Here is a 20861-nt window from a genome sequence, read left to right as displayed (position 1 = left end):
CGAGTAGCCGTAAGCTTACATGTCAATGAACTTAATTAAGTTGCAACAATGTTCCCTTTTTTTGTGTGAAATTTGACAGAAACGAAATTGCATTATTTAGCTTTGCAAACAGAATACATGTAATGTGTTTGGATAACCCAATACGCTTATCGAGAAGAGTAGGGGTGACCCGGTGTGCTTGGTCAAAAACGCGAGCCGTAGCGAAGCCTCATTGCACTACCACTAGCTACTTGAAAAGGTATCACGCGGCACCACAACAGAGTATGATTTCTTTACCTTTATTAACCAATCACAGCTAGGAAGACATTTATATGAATGCGGTAATGGAATACTACCGTTTTCACAACAGGACTTACTGTTGGAGACGTTGATGTGATTGACAACTGCAGTGCGCATCACGGCCTACTCGCTGCAGAGATTGTTCTGCGGCATTGGCAGAGAACGGCTGGGCAGGATGGTACAAGTATGGTTCCCTGTAACCTGCAAAACCTAAAGAGCATATTAATGGACATGGGGAGGAAAGATCTGGTGGAAATGCTAAACGATTAAAAACCATTATGATTTTGCAAAAATCCAGGATCTGGACCCAGGGCCGTAAAATTATTAAGGAACTGCCCCCTGCTGTGAGGGATAAATTGCCCCCTATGACTACATAAATATGCCAAATCCCAGACTGTCTAAAATTAAAGAATTCGAATATTCTTGTTCAAGGAAGCATTATCAAGCCTAGCAGAATGATCAAGATGAGTGTAACAAAGTTACATAATCAAGGCAACTATTTGCAAATTTCAGTTTTGGAAAACTAATCTTGTGGTCAACCTTCAAATCAGCCTGGTCAAAGTTATATCAAACTTTCTATTGTATAATAATTGCATCTACGTTTTCAACTTGAAAATGTATTCCTCATAGTTGAATTAGCTTTTATATAGTTGTGTGTCTGGTAACACGGCTAGTGATGTGGTATCTTCTTTGTTTTTGATAGTCTTGGAATCCAGTATAGACTATGATGTGTAGAACAGTACATTTAACTACCAGCCAATGTCTCAAATTACCAGGCAAAGCATGACAAGCCAGCGTTGTCATTACTTTATATTCTGGTTTAGGTGAATATAGCTTCTTTATAGACTTCAACAATGTATCTGTTGTCTCTACATCTCAAAAGTGTCTTGAAAAGTAACTCAGTCAGCTTTCACTAACACTGCCATAGCCAATGAGGCCTCCCCGATTTGAACACCACAGTAACAGAGTGAAGTCTGGTTGTTAATGTTAGCCGAGTTTATTGGGAGATTTTATAGGAAGAAATCCAACATGTGTGTACTGTTTATAGATGAAAAATATCATAGCAATGACACACCTTCAGGAGCAACAGGAAAATCGTACATGAAAAATCATTTTTCATGGATGAAATGTAAATAGCATGGAAATGGAAAATTAGGAAAATTACACATACACACAGTCACTCTGTAAAGTATGTACAATGTTATTATCCGTTGAATGTATGCAACTAACTAATGTAACAGGTCATTTTTAAAAAATGTCTGTATTGTAAAGTAATTTCTGTGTAATGTACATATACATTGTACACTCAGCGCAAAAAGTTTGGAAACTTAATTTTGGTCGATCATATCTCCGTTATTTCTTGATCAATTTCAATGATTTATATATCATTGAAAAGCTTGTGTGATTTTCTTTCCCATGATACCAATCATAATATGGTTGTAAATTAATGCAACGATCACCAGACCTGCTTATGCGAGCAGGTCACATAAAAAAAGTGCCAAGATTAACCTACTAATGTCAAACGCTCAATTCAGTATTTTTTTTCTTCTGCTGGTAGCACGTGCTTTTGTACGGGGGTAATATGAAACTTAAATCAACAAAACACATTAATATGAAAGCCAAGAATAGTCTTCATCCAAACAACAACAAAAAATGCGTAAAGGAGCCTCGGTTATGATGGAGGTGGCTTATACTGAGTACACAAGCCATGCACTGTCACCACAGCCCGGCACATCCTGCTCATGCTTGTCACCAGTTTTGTTACGCGGCCCCTGGCTATTCTTCCACAAGGAGTCGTTGCAGGTCGACCAGTGTTGTTCTGTTGATCATTCCTGCATGCACAGCTCGCCCAAGCTGATCAGTGATCACAGAGTCTGACTCTGAGACTGTGTTCAATTGTGTTGAGATCTGGGCTGCAGGAGGGCCATTCTATCCTCTGTATTCCTGCATCCTGGAGGTGGTCTGAAATGACTCTCATTCTGTATGGACGTGCACCATCATCTTGCAGATCTTGCATATTGCAGAGGTAAGGATATTGGAAATGTGACTGGATTGAGAAAGGTGTCTCTATGTCTTGACACATCGAGGTTGCTTAAGATGATTAGCCGATTAGCCTGGTTTTTCCTCTGGCAGTTAACGTTGTACTGCCCCACACCATGAAACTGACTCCAACTAAAAAATCAGTCAGTCTATCTGTGCAACAGTAAGCGTAGGGTTCTCCTCGTTGCCCACACTTTCATTTACCCATCCAAAAGTCTAAATAAATCTGCTCTTATCTGTAGCTGTGAACATAACATTCCTCCACACACTGTTCCATTCACGATGTGGACAACACCACCACAAATGGGTTTGGCGCTGCGCTGAGTGTTTGACACTAGCATGGAAATTTTGGCACTTTTTTTCTACAACCCACTCGCGTAAGCAGGCCTGGTGCTCGCTCCATGAGATTGCAATTATAATGAGTGGGGTATCATAGGAAAGGAAATTACACACTCAGTCAGGCTTTCCAACGATATATAATGCATTGAAATTGATCAAGAGACAACGGAAATATGATCAACCAAAGTAAAGTTTCCAAACTTTTTGTGCGTAGTTTATATAAATACAATGTCTTGTAGAAATATAATTTCCCCCCAAATATGCTGCGTCTTTCCTCCCTTTGGTTATTCCCCTTAGAAGATTTTGACGAAAATGCCCCTGCAGTTCCAGAGGAAGCTGCTAGGGGGCTTAAACTTACATCAATTATTCCGTGCATCATAAACTATCTGCTACCAATAATGAAAACATAGCAAGTCAAGGTCAAAACATACCAAAAACGGAAGTTCTGCTGCAGTACCAGGATTACATACCAGGGAGTCCAAAATTAAGCTTGACCTTTGTCTTCCCAACACCTACCCACATACCAAATATCATCGCAATCCATCTAGAGGTTCTTGAGCTATGCTCACTACAAAACTCTGGAAACACAAACAAACAGACGGACAGACAGACACACACAGACACACACACAAACACACAAAACTATATCTCCGTTTTTCATGGAGATAATGAAGACAGAATGAGAACGTTTGTATCAATGTTTTTATAGGTAGTGACGAAATTCGAGTAACAATAACTTGATTATGCTTTCGCTTATGATATAGTCCACGCTTTTGAATTTTGGCCAATGACGTCATTTCCATAGGTTGTACATAGTCAAAATAAATGCTAAATGACATTAAATTACATAGGATTTTAATGATGTAGGGGAAAACAAGTGTGATTTAGCAAGAAAACCTTGAAACCTCATTGTTTGAAAGGAAATTATTGAATTTTGTAGAGTATGCCTGTCAGAAGGCCGTTGCCATGGCAACACAAAAAATATAAATTGGCGATATCATTGTAAAAAAATTCCAACTAAATGGTTGGAAAAGTCGTCTAGTTTGGTAGTCCTAGCACTCTAGCACACATAATTCGGCAAGACTGAAGTATACGACGTGAAAGTTGGCTACGCGCCAAAGGTGTCGCCATAAAAAAGGTTTCACCTTTGACCTCTGACCGTTCCCGCCAAGTCTTTGCCATGATACTTCCGGGTGTTGTGAGATTCTGTACAAGATTTGTAACCATGATACATGCCGCTCGGTTTGCATTTTTTATCAAAACTTTATGCGTCTTATTTCAAAGAAAACCCCATAGAATGTTGAAAAGTGTATTTTGCTCGGAAAAAGCTGCAAGAGCAAGGCAGTCTGGGTACCGAAACTACGTAGTTTCGTATGACGCTTGGAAGGGGATTTCCCAGTTAATTATTACAGCCAAAATTCCCCATGACTCACGTACGGTCCCTTACAGTAATTGGACAGTTTTGGACAGGGAATTTCCATATTCAAGCCTAGAAAAACTCCAGTCAAGACCATTGTCTCATTTGCAACAGTGTGGCCACCAGAGACGGACGTGCAAGCAGAGAAATTCGTCGATTACCGTTTGTTGTGAACATTCAGGATATCAGTGTTGGCATTGTCAGTGTTGTAAGTCTTCCTGTCAGTGCAAAAGAAATTTTGTGACGCCTTTAAGATACGATACGAGACTTAACGGTATTCCATTGTTGCTGTAAGAAGCCGGGGAGATGATGACAATGACAACCAAGTCAGCATATCGCCTCTTCTTGGCCATTTTTGTGGGCTGTTTGTTCATACAAACAAGCAACGCAACAGGTAAGTAACAGTACTGGTTGTATTAACGACTACATTATCACTGTGTTTCCATCAGATATTAGGTATCGTGTCGGATGTAAGATGTGAAAGTTAATTTGAGAACAGACTTCTGAAAGCAGAAGGGGAAAGAGTAGGTGGGGTGATCTTTTTGTGATAGCAGGATGCATTATCAATTGCCATGTGGTAATATTGTAGACTTGTGAAAGAAGGAACTATCAATGCACAATGGTGCATAGAGCCACAGCAAGTAAATTTTATGGATGACAACCCTGCAGACTCCAAATTTAATGCATGCGGGTGAAAAAAAAATTAGGTGGGCCCAAAAAACAAATGTTCAAATTTGAAGTCTTAGACCAATAATCGAATAGCCACATGAAACAAGCAAAACATAATTTATTATTTTATAACATGACAGGATCACTAAATCTCTGATAGTACTAAAAGTAGAAAAAAAGTTTGAAAGTATTTGATTTTTTTGGTGAAAAAAAATAAGGCTTGGTGCAAGTTTTCAACTTGGAAATTCCCCATTTTGAGAATTACATCACCCGAATTCCCCATTTCTTCATATGACTACTCTGCAAGTACATTATGTCCTTGGTTTCTGAAATTCAGAAGGCTGTTGTGAATTATTCTTAAAATAGATAATAATAGATAGTACGGGGCCTCTACCAGGTGAGGTGGCAAACTGTACTTCCACCACTAACTCGTCTGGCATGTTATCCCTCTATTTGGCTAATTTCTACTCTTTCCATGCAGCCATCTCTTTAGCCTCAGGTTACTGAACTTGGGAATTCCCCATTTTGACAATTACATCACCCAAATTCCCCATTTCTGAATACCAACTGACTTTCTGAAAATCCAGAAGGCTCTTTTGAATTTATTTTCAAAATAGATAATAACGGTATAGGGCTATCTGTCTCATTGGCCAATGTCTAACTCATCATTCCAGCCACCTGTACCTCTAGAGTTATTGCTGGTCCATGTAGAGGCCATAGTATGGTGCAGTATTATGTTATATGTATAAGTAGAATGTATTTCATGTGGCGAAGTCCAACCAATTATATCTGCACAGAGTGTACATAGTCTTCTTGGGTGAAAAAAATGTACAATTTTTTTTTAAAAGAGTCAATTTTGATAATGTATAATTCATTATTGAATTTGGGGAAGTCCAAAGGTAATGCTCTATGACCTACATAATTGTACTTTGTCTATATTTTTATTGTCTTATTTACTAGGTAAAGCAGGTAAATTTCTATCAACAAGTCAGTTTATGACATTGTGTAAAAGACATTGTGTAAAGTACTAGTAAACATCTTTCCATCATACAGGATCATTCTCTTTAGTAATAGTTAACAAAACGTGGGATTGAAAAAAAAGTGGGTTTGGGCAGCTGAATTTTGGACTTCCCCATTTTGAGAATTACATCGCCCAAATTCCCCTTTTTTTTCAATTTGCTTAAGACTGCAGAAACTACAGACGATGGTAGTTTCTGGTCCCAGAAGGCTTTTATGAAAGCAGATACTGTAAGACTGGAAATATTCGCAGTGGTTTTTTGTTTGGCACAAGGGTGCCTTGAACATGACCCTACAGGACTTCAATCACATTTCTGGTGTACATCACTTCAAAATGCTTCGTTTTGGGGACTTTTGGCCCCATTTTCAGACCAAAAACGGTTCAAAAGTGCTGTCCCTGTTCCATGTTCTATCTAAGAATCCATGTTCTATCTAAGGTTCCAGGCGTTCCATTTGCTGCTGGCCAAAGAATATGTGTTCTTTTCAGGTTACCTGAGGTCATGTTGCAGGTAAACACGAAAGCCTTTGCAGTAAGAAGCTCTTGGCGTCTCGCAGAACATGTAAAGAGAATGTTTTGCACGGGTGATTTTGGAACAGTCAATTTATGCATCGGGAGGGAGATTGGCAAAGTATGATGCTCTCGCAAATGTTGCCTTCCTACATGCAGTTAATATTTCGATTTGCCCAGGAGTTATTTTGGGACAGCCCACTTCTTGCATGAGGAGGAGTATGGGCGAAACATGCTGTATTTGCTCAGGGGCAAATGATGGCCTTTCTAGTATAGTAATGTTTTTCATTGGTCAGAAATTACCCGCAATGGCAGCCTTTCTAGTGCTGAATTGATGCAGGGTTCACATGTTTCACATAATACACAACATATACCTAATCTATCCACACTTGCATTTTGTGGATTTGTCGCAAGGGTCTGGGCGGCTGCCATTCGGCGCCGCCAGATGACCTCAATACGACCTTCCCCAACCAAAGTCAGGTTCCCATTTACACCAGGGTGGAGTGAGGAAAGTCGTGTAAAGTGCCTTTCCCACAAGATCTAGATCAGTGACACGACAGGATTCGAACTCGGGACCTCTTGGTTCTGAGTCGAACGCTCTGCCGTTGCGCCACACGACCCCACGATTGTTGTTTACAGGTTCAGACTGAGATGATTGTCCCTGTGTGTTTATGATCATTATTGTTCACAGGTACAGAGGTGATTGTTGATATGTGCTAATGTGTTTATAATTGGTTTACAGGTAGAGACTGAGATTATTGTAATTCCTATGTGTTTATGATCATTACTGTTTATTGGTACAGAGGTGATTGTTTATATATGTTTATGTATTGTTTACAGGCACAGAAGTGTTTGGTGATGAGGGAGGATATGTTGACCTGCAGTGTGACCCTGACTATGATGACAGCAAATCCCTGTTTTGGCAACTGGTTCAAGGTCCAACAAGGAGCATCCAAGTGTTGGTCAAAGAACCTGGTATGCATACATGTACATTCATGTAGTAAAAAGTCAAACTAGTAATAAGCAGTAACAGAATTTATCAATGTATGATGTAATAGAATATGTCCTTGAAGTTACATTGTACATGACTTTTTTATGATTTCATGCAATCCTGAAAAAAGGGCAAAAATTCCCTTTGTCAATTTCATGTCCCAAATGATTGTTTATTCAATTATCGGTACTGTAGTATTTATATTTTCCTTTAGATAATCCTTTTGTTTGTTACTTGATGTGTTAATTTAAAAGAAATCATCATTGACATCAGCCACTGTTTTGTTAGGGGATTTTCCCAGTTTTGTGACTGTGACACTTACATAGCCAGCTCTAAATTTATATTGAACCTTTGAATGTTTGATCATGGCAAATATTAACTTTCCAATGGTGATTTCCTGTTTTCGTACGCTTTATAAATATTAAGATGAATGATCAGATTTAAGTTTCCAAACATTTTTCAGGGCAGTGGTATACAGGTATCTGCTTTTTACATTGAATTTCATTGTTTACTGGAAAGGTTGACATTTCTGCAGTGGTTTAATGTTCAGTTTTTGTGGTGACTTTTGCCGCCATATTAGACCCATCTTCATAATATGTACTAAATTAAATGTTCAGAATCTGTCTTCTGCCTTCCTTAACCATTTTTTTGTTTCATCCACAAACTTGCAACCACTGCAAACACCCCCATTTTCTTCCAACCGCGATATTAAATCCGTGTGAATATAAATTCATGTACAGTACTAGTACTCTCTTACTATTCATAACAGGAAAAGACGTAGAAATTCGTGAACCACGGTATTTAGGACGGCTATCCCTCCATGATGGCAACAACCTGAGAATCTCCAACCTCAACAGAGATGACGATTCTGTGGACTCTTCCGTTCCTTACTTTGTTGGGACGTATCAATGTGCGCAGCAGGACACCACAGGAACTGAGTGGACACTCAGGGTCAGGCGTAAGTGTGCTAGACATGATTGTTTAAATCTGTCACAATTGTTTTCTCTCCACTAACAAATATTTTCAAAAAATTCTTAAAGTTTACACTTGTCTAAAGTCCATGTACTAAACTACTATTTAACATACAACAAGGACTTTTAAAGTGCCTCATTATGACACTTTGATAATACATTACATTTTATGATTACAGTGAACAATTGAAATATTAAAAAATTTTGACAATTTGTAATAGCAAGAAAGTTATGATAACTTGCAGATTGTCGAAAGGTAAAGCACCTGTCCTGAATCAGGTTAAGCGTAACACTTTTTCAATGAATGCCATAATGATTGTAAAACTAAGCAGAGTTGCCATAGCTCAAATTTTTTCCCCCGCCATTTGCATTGGGTCACCCTTCTCTTCTTGATATCATCAAGTTTGATGGGTTCTTGTTATACTCATGATTATCCCATGTATATTTATATCGGTGTGGTGTAGTGGTCAGTGCCCACTCTGCTACAAAACTTCGCCACTCTGGTTCCAAATTCTGTGGAGCTAGCGGCCTAGGTTCTTGCCTTGGGTCTGCACACAACTGGAAAAGAGTTGCATCATTATTACGAATTGGAACATCAAGCCGGTGCCCATGGCCCAATGTTTGAGGGAGCTTCTGGCATTAAACCTAAGTGCACGTAAAAGAGTGCAACAAACATTTTTTAATTAAGAAGATTAAGGGTGAAAGAGTATATGGGTGACCCGGTGTGCTTGGTGCCATGCAATGAGTTCTGTGGCGACGCTACCTTACAGTTTCAATCAAACCCCTAAGATATTATAATTGAGGACCCTATATATAAGAATGTGGGTTGTATTTCATTCCATTGTATCTGGAAGCTCTCATGTGACCTTTGACTCTTACAGGTACACCAGCGCCCCCTACTGACCTTGAAGTAATTGCAGCCAAGCTGTACTCAGTCACAGTTGAGGTAACAGGTGGCCATGACGGTCTGGTGCCACAGTCACTGTGTGTGTGGTACCGGGAACAAGGAACTGAGGAATGGAAGAAGGGCAAGGGAGAGAACTCTTGCAAAAACCCAGTCAGCGAAGGTATTGTCCTTTTTCTACAATGAAATTGTATTATCTCAAACAACAAGTAGCTTTTTAGACATCATTTCTTGAAATTTTAAACATTCAAATGATTTTCCTTAACACCAGCTGCTTCTAGTGAGTTGCAAGATAAAGGTTATCATTGGGCCTCCACTGATGTCATAATGCCATCAGGTGCTATAAATCCATTTAAGTTTGTGTGATTTTTTTCGTGCTAAGGCGAAAATGGAGTGTTTGCGGCAGCACTATAATCACATACTGCTACAGTATTGGAAAAAACATTCTACAAACATTTCTGCATTTACAGCATCCTAAAACTGCCACACATTAAATCAAAGATCTAAGACTGATTTGTCTTTTATTGTACACAGGAGAAGAGGTCACTCTCCAGTCTACTTTACCGACTGCCAACACCACCTACCAGATCTGTGTGGAAGCGCAGAATCGCCTGAACAGCACCAGATGTGAGGACGCTTACATTCAAGCTACAACAGATAGTAAGTAATACTAATTGTTACGTCAGTTTCTTTGTACAGTTCATTGTTTTCTTTGTACAGTCTGAAAGCAACAAGTTAGAGATATTTGTCACAAGTCATTTAAGAATACATGTAAATCATTTCGCATCCACATATCTAGCAATGACTTGAACTGTATATTTTGTAGGAACGTGTCCTACAGTTTGTTTGTACAGGACTGTATTTTCTAAAAGCTTTTGGTTTGGCTTCACTTACTTGTTTTAGAGAGAGAGAACTTTGTATGTTAAAAAAAACATGTCTGTAATGATGTGCATGAACGTCTCTTAACCTTCAGCATACTAAGATAGCCATTAGGCACCAAAGTCATATTGGTCATGGGGTAAGGCAGCAGAGAAAAGGTTAAATAAATTTTTTTTTTCTGTTGCTTCTTTTCTTTGCAGATACTAATACAGTAGCAGCCATTGCCTTTGCTCACTACAGCTTAGAATAACATGAAAGTTAACCAACTAGTCTTCCCAGGCCTTTTTTTTCTCTAATGTCATTTCAGGACATAAAACCATTAGCTTAGGACAGCTGTTATCATTCTAGACTTATTTTCCCACATGTATACTGTTCACAATTTAGATGAATTCCCTCAAATTGGTTAGCAAATCTGATAAAATTTTTCACCTTTTTATAAAGAAAAGACCCATGAGTGTGCCCTGAAGTCCTCCACATCTCTTGCAAACTCTGAAGAATCAGGCAAACCACAAGCATGCAGGGTTATTAAGAACTATGTGCTCATAACTACAGACAGTGAGTACATACATGTATTCATTGAGATTTCAAAGGCCAGATTTTTTTGTACATTTTTTAAAAAGTAATTCTAGAGACAATTAAGACAGTGCTGTTTGTTTTTTTGTGTGCAAAGTCTCAGAACACATAATCAATACTTAGCATGGTAAAATTTGTGGTGGCTTAGTGTTTAAAAGTTTTACTTTTGGGTTATGATTAGAAGCCAGATTTTTTGTTGCTCCCTAGACAGTACTTTGTGCTTATATGTAGCATTTCGTTCTGGCTATTACACATGTGTTGTATTGAGATCACTTGATGTTGCACCTTATGCCAGTAATGGTAGACACTCCAAACCTGTGGACTTCAAATCCACTAACAGTTCACTTGATATTACATAAGTCAATGAAGTCAAAGAAGATTAGACACCCAGGTCGAACAGTATGTAAATACCGATTCAGAATATTAAATCAACTGGATAAAATCTCTAAGAGTCAGGTATTTCAGATAGCATTCACTATCCTTTATCAGTGACTGACAATATTTCTGAGTCACAGATTATGATAAACGATAGTGGATGGTACCTGAAATATCATACTTTTTAGAGAAATTATTAAGTTACTGAAAGTGTAAAATAATTTAAGTTCGTGAAGTTTTTGTATCGCGCTAATGCGAAAATGGATTGTTCAAGATGGTTTTAAGTTTGCGGTACGTAGCGCTATAGTCACATACTTCTACAGTGTTGGACAAAAATTTTCACGGTGGTTTTAAGTTTGCGGTGCCGATTTATTGTGTATGGCATACTAGTAAACTCAATATATCACTCAGTCCCTTAATGCTGTCAGGGGAGTAAGTCTGCCCAAAACGTAACTGTTACAATAGAGTGTCACTTCTCTATTATTGTCTGTTAGGGTCAACATAAAATGTCATCTCCTGTCCCCTGTACATGTACAGATCCTGCATTCTATTAAGAACAATTGCCATTTCACAAGTAGTTGTTAGTTATACACATTGATTCTTTTAGATTAAAATCTTTTCAACTCTTCAACAATGTTCAAGCTACATGTAATTGAATAGATCCGAAAGCCTGGCACTCAAATAGCAGGCCCTTTTAATGTACATGCACACTGAATTGTTTCTCTATGATATCTATATGATATTTACCTTCGCCGAGAAGGTTATGCAGAGGGTAGCGTTTGTTTGTGTGTTTGTAACGTACAGCATAACTCGAGAAGGCTTGGATGGATTGTCTTGATATTTGGTAGGTAGGTAGGTCTTGATGAGACTAGGAAATGATTAGATTTTGGGTCCCCTAGCGGCTTGTTACGGTACTGCAGCGGAACTTCCTGTTTTGATATCTCTTGTTCTGGACATGCTATGAAACTGATTTTTGAGTGGTAGATAGCTCTTTGGGCAGAGAGTAAGTGGTACGGGTTTGGGCCCCCTAGCGGCTTTTTTGGAATTGCAGGAGCAGGTTTTGGTTCAGACTTTGAAAGGGAATAACTCAAAAAGGGCTTGATGGATGGTCATGAATTTTGGTAAGTAGATAGCTTGAGTGATGACGTACATGATTAGATACTTATTATGTAAATCATTATCTAATTTGCATAATTAATGAGGCAAGTTTATACAGCCGCCAAATTCCATATCGATGGTAGGACTCTCAAACATGTGACATATGTAACTGAAGAAGAGAGAAATATTAATAGATATCAATTATGCAAACGAAGACCTCATTTGCAAAATTAATGAGAAAATACTATAACTCAAGATGGGCTAGATGGATGTTAATGATTTTTGGTATGTAGATAGCTTACGTGATGCTTTGTCTGATTGGACGATAATTAGGCAAATCAGATTCTGATTTGCATAATTAATGAGACAATTTTAAAAACACGCTGTGTTCCATGATATGACTATTGAAATATGTGACATTTGTTACTGAGGAGTTTTGATAGATAAAAAATATGCCAATGTAGGTCTAATTTGCATAATTAATGAGAAACTACTATAGTTCCATACAGGTAAATGATGCCAATTTCATACTTGTGTCATTTGGAAGTTATGTGAATGTGAACATCGTTGAATCAAATTATGCTAATAAGGACCTCATTTGCATAATTCATGTTAAATGTTACTTTGTGAGCATAACCTTCTTTGTTAAGCTCATACTTTTGTTTTTTGGGTGAAGAAGATCAACTGGTATGATTTATAATTGATGAGAAACACTCCTGATACGTCATTCAAAAAGGTTAAAATCATTTGGCGAAGGTATGAGGTCGTGGAACTCTAGTTCTATATTAAAACTGCTTCTACCAGACATATTAGCAAGTATATTATATGTGACAATCATGGCACTAGGACGGTTAGCTTTAAGTTTAACATACACTCAGTGTTAGTTCCTATGCGTGGTAGAAACAAATTCTAGTACTGGAATGGAAACATATAATTATAGAACATATCATCCATTGTGTATTATCATACTTGGCTAGTAATACTCTGAGATCAACCAAGCATTTTGTTTAATTCTTAGGTGTGGCCTCCTTCAACTCCACTATTCGGCTGCCAAGTGAGCCCTACAAGTCTCCTGACCCTAACCACAGGGAGAATGAAGAACTGGTCACTCGCATCATTGACTCCGTAAGTAATTAACATCTGTAAAAAAAAAATATATCATCAGCTGACTGGCTAAGTTTACAGTGACACATTTTTGAGTCAACTGCAAGTTGACTCCGAAAACACATGTCTAAATCCAGCCAGTACCTTCCTTTCTATGGTAAACAAAAGGTGTACTTTGAATATTAAGTGTATAATGCATGTTGCTTCATTTTGATTATCAATGGTTTCATAACAAATGTCTCCCTTTTTTTAACACTTGTTTACTTTCAGTAGCAAAATATTTACTTTGTACAAAGAATGTAATGAGATTGATTAAGGTTGAAAAATTATAGTTACACTGTTTCTGGATGATGCAAAAATATATTTTGATGCAGTCATGATCATTAGTTTAGGATACTTTATAGTTAAGATCCAGAACAAAGTATTACAATGGAAATTGAGGCATCAAGGTACATTCAACAGTCAGTTGTACATCCGTTAGTCTACCAAATGTATATTATGTTATGGTGGGCTTGAAATATAGCTGGAGTAGGGGTGGATACCGTTTCACTGGACCTGATTTGGACCTGTATAACATCCAAGAACCGAGTCCAAAAAAACTGAAAGCCCAAAACCTGAGTCCAAAAAGACCTGAATAAAGTACAAATATATTTTGCGGTTTTGTTTGATAAAAAGTGTTTTGAGTCTACCCTCTGCCAAAAAAAGTCATCTAAAATAAGTGCAACATTCAAATACTGTTTTTTCTTGAAAGTCTTCTCACCAAGAAACTCTATTTATAGTCAGTCTTAATTTTCTAGGCTTAGTATTAGTTTGATAAGACAAAACATGTCAACTAGACAAGATCAGGTCCAGGTTCAGGTCCGGACCTGAACCTAAATCACTGGACCTAATTATACTTGGACCTTATTAAGCCGAACCGGTATTCACCCCTAAGCCGGAGTGACTCTTCCTCTTCTAGAGCAATAAACATAAGAGTGTTATCATTTCCAGGTCAACAGTGCTATACAGCCTGCGCATCCTGACCTGGAAGTTGAGGTCATTCAGTTCAGGTGAATATTTGTTTGAAAGAGTTTATCCCGGGATCCCAAACAATTTGCTGTAAAATCTCAAACCAATGAACGCAAAATTGGAAAAGACATATTGCAGGACAAATGCATGTCCCGAAGATCATACCGTAATTATTCGAAACAGGCGAGAGATCTTTATATGTCTCAACCCGAACTGGACCTGAATTTGCATGAATATAACATGCTGAAAACTCAGGTCACGGTATATATGAAAAGACATTACTGTCAGGTTGAAATATCTAGTACATATACTCAACTCATAATCATGTTACAATGTAATATGTATTTCTAAGACTTGAAGATTTGAAAAAAAAGGGTTACTGACAAATTGCTCTTTCAATTGGCATATAAATGTTACTGACTATATATACTATGTATTTTACATTAAAGACCCATGGTCTTATGCTACTTTTCTATAAACTATAGACTGATTTTATCTGATGGATTCTAGCAGTCATTTTAGTATCTTTATAGACTCACTGTACATTTAGCAACGTAAGTAAAAATGCAACACCTAAACTCGTATTTCTGAACCCATGCATTTTCTGAATTCCTTAGGTAGCCAAAGTCTTACTCTTGTTGTTGTTGTTTTAGGGAGGGCAGTGTTCTAGCTGACATGAAGATCTCAGTTGGACAGCGAGAGATCCAAGACGTGAAAGATGACCTTGTGTCTGCAGTGAGGTCTGGACGACTGACCGGAGTAGATGTGGACAAGAATTACCTGCTCATAGACAATGAAAGTAAGCTCTCATCATTATTTGACTTAAGCTCATAAAAATACACAATCATCCATGATATGGGTGTGTTGTTTTTAAGACATTTGTTCTGCAATGCTGGATTTTGAGCTGTTTTACCATGACTGTCACTGAAAAAGTATTTGTTTGAACCTTTGTTTATTCATGATAAGCTCAAATCGGCACGCAGGCCGCTTTTCATTGAGGTCATGAGGGAAGAGGTAAGGGTCAGATACAATATAACAGAGATACACAGTCATTTGAGTCCTAATAACTCTATTAACATATATCATAACAATATTTATGGTACAACAATATACAATTTCTACAACATACAACATAATTTAAAAGTAGGGTGAAGTTGGAAAACGTCTGGTTCTATAATTTGGCAAGGTTTGTAACTTCTATATCCATCAATGGTTAAGAGTTATATGTACTTCTTCATCACATCATGTGAAAAAATGCACCTTCGAATCTTCATAAACCAAGTTATCAAAGTATTTTTGAAGGGTTATGCATTATTAAATTTAATGTTGCATAACCCTGCAACAATACTTTCGATATCCATGTTTATCCTCCTCTATGATCTTCTTAAGGACCTCGCATTTCTGACATTTATTGTACTTGAATCTATTTTTCAGTTCCACCAGTTGCAAAGGATGACAGAGGTGAGTAACAATGAAGTCACTTATTAATAAATTTGTATTTTATATACAATGATTATCACATACATTATTAAATTTCTGAAGCCATCATCAGTATATAGTGTTGATTGTTTAGCTGAAAAGTAGGATAGAATATTTTCAACATAATGCATGCCTCGTTTAACAACCACTGGTAGAATAATCATATAATGTAAGTTAGAGTTGCGATTGGCTCTTAGCTGCATGGTTCTCTATAAAGACATTGTAATGACATTCAAACTGGCATGCAGATTAGTTCAATCCCAGTTTCGCTGCATCTGAAAAATATTCAATTCCCGATATAAGAAATTATGTAACAGACTAACATTAAACACTACTATGGGGACACTGTGCCAGACTATCCAAGGTAATAATCAAAGGAGCAAACAGGAGCTAGAATAGAATGGGATCTGTTGTTCATCTCATACTGAACTTGAAATTTATGTCCGGTTTTCCTGGATACTGATTTTGTTTTACATCATTCATTGAACAACCATGACCCATGACCTCAGTGGTCGTAGGGGCGTCATGACAGCCAGCCGCAGTGATCCGTGCCCATCATGTTCTGTCCTCGGCCTCTTGGATCATTTGTGTAGTATTTAGGCCAGTCCATGTCTTGATGTTGTCCAACCAGGTCTTATAACCAAAATATACAACCATTGTATTATTTTTAAACTTAATTGTTTTGCTTGCAGATCCCCATGGCAACTCAAACATCCTTGCACAGGTGCTCTCGCCAATTGCAGCACTTGTGGTGGTTGCTGTCATTGCTGGGGTTGTTGCTTTCTTTCTGTGTTATCAGAAGGATACCTACTCTAAAGGTAAGGGTGTTATTGAAGATTTGTTAAAGACAAAAATTGAGATAATGTAAAAATTTGGTACCAGGTATCCTATATAGTTATACTAATGATTGAAAATATGGCAAATGAATTGAATTGAACTGAACACATGATGTTTCTATTGTTGAGAAGAATTTAATATCTTTCTTTTATTATCTAATACTCAGGTGTTGCAATGGAGACATTAATCGGTCTAGTGCACACGTTGAAAGAACTGACAAAGAACGATGCTGACCTGTCCATTCTACTCCCAACACCTGCTGCAACAGAGAAGCCCATCTCCAACGTCAGGCAGCCAGATATGGGCTTTCATGAGAGTGAAGACTGTAAGAACATTGTAGCTAAGGCAGAAGAAGCTAATTCCTTAGTAGTAAGTGGCTCGACAGGTAGCGGTAAGACACAAGGGGTTCTAGCATATGCTCAGAAGTTTGCCAAGGAAAACCCAAATGCTGTCATGTGGTTCTTTGGTATGTCAAAGAATGAGGAGAAGGGGTTGAGAAAGGAGACTATCTTAGAACAAGGTAAGGAACTGGCCAAGAAGCTTGGGGAGGGCAACCTGACAGCAGAGGAGGTACCAAATAAGGTCATGGAGTCTCTTCAAAATCGCCAGAGCAAAAGCGTCCTGATCTTTGATGACGTCACTGTCACCACTGAGATCGCGGCAGCCTACCTGTCTGCCTCTGAGAAAGTCAAAGTCTTCATCACCACCCGCAGTGCCAACCTTGACCTAAACCTTCCTGAGTACAACATGGAGGGCTTCGCAAAGGAGGATGTGCTGGAGTTCTTGAGGAGGAAGGATAAGAAATCCGAGGAGATCTTCAAGGAAACATCAGATGAAGATCTGCTGCAGCTTGCCGACCATTTTGGCAACCTCCCACATGGACTGTCACTGGCAAGAAGCTATCTTCTGAAATCCCGTACATCTGTGGAGCGCTACCTCCGTGAGCTGGAGGACAGGTCAAAAGGCATGTGTGGTGAACTGAAGGAACATGAGAAGGCTGTGTACGGTGCCATCCTGCTGTCCATGGAAAACAGAATGGCAAGATCATCCCAAGATATGTTGAAGTTCACTGCCCTTCTGTCCCAGGACCGGATCCCTGTCTTTATCGTCAGCAAGGCTCTGAAGATCGCCTCTGGCGAGAATGCAGACATCGATGAATTCATCAAAGAAGTAGAGGAACTGTCTCTTGCTCGTGTTGAGGGGAAGAAAGAAGAATGGATTGATGGACGGATGATCAGCGTTCATCAGCAGACACAGGCAGCCATCTTGTCCGACTTGGATGAGGAGCAACTAGAGACGATGACTAAGAGCCTCATCAAATCTTTCCTGGAGTATTTCCACAAGGATACCAGGAAGATCCAAGATGGCTACATCAACGGTCTGCTTCTGCCACACGTTGAGTCTGTTCTAAATCTGCCCACCATCAGCAAACTCCCAGAAGAGTTCCACGCAGGTCTGGCACGTCTGTATGAGACCATCGGCTACATGTACTGCCAGAAGCGTCTTCCAGAGGCTGCAGTCCCAGCACTGGAGAAGGCTAAAGAGATTATCATTGGTCTCGTTCCATTGGATACAGACGCTGGCACCATCTTCCAGTCGCTGGTAGAGAAAGGAATAGAGTTGTACGACAATGGGGATGTCTACAGCAAGAGTTTGAAGAAAAGGGTCTTGACGACAGATGATGTAAAAGTTCTCCAAACCAAAGCCAAGACGTTGGGCAATGAGTTCAGCACTGCAGCTAAGATGGGACAACCCCTAACTGAAGATCAACACCAACGACTGGTGCAGCTACATTTAGCCTACACCACTGAGGAGGTCCAGCAATCCTTCTTAGTTGAGCTGACAGCTACCATCCTCTACACATCTGCTCGCAGGATCTTCTACTTCCAGGGCACAGAAAGGGTACAATACAGGAAGACTGCAGAGAAGGATCTTAACCTTTCCCTCGCACTTAGCCAAAAGCTAGCAAGTGACCAGGGGCTGCAAATCCTGAACAAGATGCTGTCCCGACGGGTTGGCACACTGTACCTGTTGAAGGAAACTGAAGGCAAGTCACCTGAACAGCAGAAGACGGACTTTCTTCTGGCTATTGAAGGGTATCATGAACTCATCAATGATGACAACGACTACTTTGAGAATGGCATCCTGAAGAAGATCGGAGACGATGACTTTCACTGGATGGTCTGCTACAGAGCCATCGTTTACACCTACCGCCAACTTACTAAACTGGCCACAACAGACGAAGAGAGGGATAACTTCATCCGTCTGCATGGTGAAAGTGCAAAGAAGATGGTGGAGTTTGGAGAGAAACAAGTGAAGAGAGATGACAAAGGGAAAGTCACTGAGGAGCCGGAAATGTTGCCAGAAGTCTACAACATGTCAGGAGACTTCCTCATAGAGATGAAGGAGAAGGGTTTTGTGAAGCCAGACCAGGGAACCCCAGCAGAAGATGGAAACGTTTTGGCCATGGCGGAGAAGTGGTACCGCAAGGCGCTAGCTGTGAAGTCCATCAAGCCATACCATGAGGCAGTGTCGCGGCTTGGCTTGGCAAAGGTCTACACCTTGATGTACGAGACAGAGCAGTCAAAGGCTTCCACCAACGGGAAATCAACGACAAACGGAGAAACCAGGATCCCCATGGATGGTCATGAAGAGAAGATACCATTGGTCAACAACAAACCGACCCTCGACGAGATTCACCACCTTATCAACGCGAAGGGAGAGATGAACAAAAGCCTGAAAATCTATAACGAGGAACTGAGGAAAAGGACGAAGGACATACAAGAAGCAAAGAAATGGAACGACCGCATTGTGGGCCACATCAACAGCCTCCCTGACGCACCAATGGAACAGGAGAGTTCTGTGTGAAGACAACATTTGTGTGAAGACAATATCTTCGCATCTTCGTGATTATCGAAGAAAAAGAAACATGATTCGGTACACCATCTAAGAACACGGTAATACACTGCAATGACAGTACCGATAACTTTGCATGTTTCTAAACCGTTAAGTGCGGGAGCATATGATTAGAACCCCTTGCGACCCCCCTGGACCTATTTTGTTCATTAATGCTGACGTACTTTTAGGCAGTTTTGACTTTTTTAACTTGATGGCGTCATGATCATCACACTATATAGACAAGAGTGAACAACAGAAAATATCCGATTCATTGGTCTCTTACTTCCCTAGGACTTTAGTAAATATCATTAAAAAACTGATATAATATTCATTGTGAAATTAAGATGGCTTCCTCTCAGTTTGACTATAAAGATACTCTAAAGCTGTGAAATGTTAATTTGATTTCGAATATGGTTATTAAGATATTTTGAAAAGATAGAATTTTCACATAGAAAATGATTCCTGTTAGAAATTAGTTGTATATATTGATGTCATTTATTTAGACTATCCTTTGTTTAATAAGACTGTGTGTAGTACAGTAAGAATATGATAAGTAGGATGTTAGTATTCATAGATGATCGTTATTAACGATGTCATTGTCCGCCAACAATCATGAAAACATGTATCCTTAATTAAGAAAACTATTTTGTTCGTACAAGACTCAGTGTTCAATCTGAAAAGTGTACTTTCAAATATCCCTGCTATCTAATATGTAATAGGTATTAAGATTTGGCTGCTATTTTGATAAGTATTTGTATTGAATGCGTGCTTAATTATCTATACTATGCTACATTGTATATTGATGAAAACAGTGTCAAAGTTTAGCAAGATGTTAATGATTGATTATATCACGGCACTCTACAAGTATTCATATTTTGTGCTACTGTTTAATGGTGCTTTTAAATCTGCCTTGTGCCATACGATCAATCTGTCATCTTCAGACGTGCACGATGGAAGCCAACGAACAACAAAGAATTTTAAGTTGTCTTCTAGAAAAAAGCTAGTATTCAGAAGGTGTTTCATGCCAGTTCGGGTGTGCTTACTGCCTATTGCTTTAACTTGGATGTTAGATACGCGCTGTGACTCTTAAGAACTGTTTCAGTGATTCTTAGGAAATCATAGATCTTAGAAGTGATAGGATGTCAGGATGGAAATATTTTTAATGCGTTGATTATGTGAGTCTGGAAAATGCAATGTATTTTTACAATATATGTGAACCATGATTTTACAGATTACGTATACCACCAGAAACTGTTCGCTAAAGACTTAGTGCTGCTTTGTAGGATCCAAGTTAATACATCAGATTGTGTACAACAATGTTTTGTTGACTACACAAATAATAAAGACGTTGCTGTTATCTGATGGAATATATTGTTGTTGCTGTCATCACTGTGCCGCGTCGGTTATCCAGAATGACTTTCGTATAATTTTATAAGCAAAGATTCATGGAACTCTGTTTATCACTGTGACAGAGC

The 20861-nt window shown here is 38.9% G+C and overlaps 2 protein-coding genes across 2 annotated transcripts; both read left to right on the top strand.

The window, feature by feature from the left end:
• The first annotated feature begins 4018 nt into the window (after positions 1–4018).
• LOC136423945 (uncharacterized) lies at positions 4019–14217 on the top strand. Its single transcript, XM_066412346.1, has 7 exons — positions 4019–4469; positions 7110–7244; positions 8030–8218; positions 9113–9298; positions 9670–9795; positions 13079–13185; positions 14155–14217. The coding sequence occupies exons 1-7, from the start codon at positions 4382–4384 to the stop codon at positions 14215–14217; spliced, it is 894 nt and encodes a 297-aa protein (XP_066268443.1). The 5' UTR covers positions 4019–4381.
• Positions 14089–20753, top strand: LOC136424289 (uncharacterized). The gene is made up of 5 exons (XM_066412832.1): positions 14089–14213; positions 14826–14971; positions 15607–15633; positions 16344–16469; positions 16655–20753. The coding sequence occupies exons 2-5, from the start codon at positions 14848–14850 to the stop codon at positions 19354–19356; spliced, it is 2979 nt and encodes a 992-aa protein (XP_066268929.1). The 5' UTR covers positions 14089–14213; positions 14826–14847; the 3' UTR covers positions 19357–20753.
• Positions 20754–20861: the final 108 nt, after the last annotated feature.

This window comes from Branchiostoma lanceolatum, chromosome 18, assembly GCF_035083965.1.
Source record: "Branchiostoma lanceolatum isolate klBraLanc5 chromosome 18, klBraLanc5.hap2, whole genome shotgun sequence".
NCBI classification, from domain to species: Eukaryota; Metazoa; Chordata; class Leptocardii; order Amphioxiformes; family Branchiostomatidae; genus Branchiostoma; species Branchiostoma lanceolatum.
Note: the sequence above shows the minus strand (reverse complement) of the source record. Positions and strands in the feature narration are given on the sequence as shown.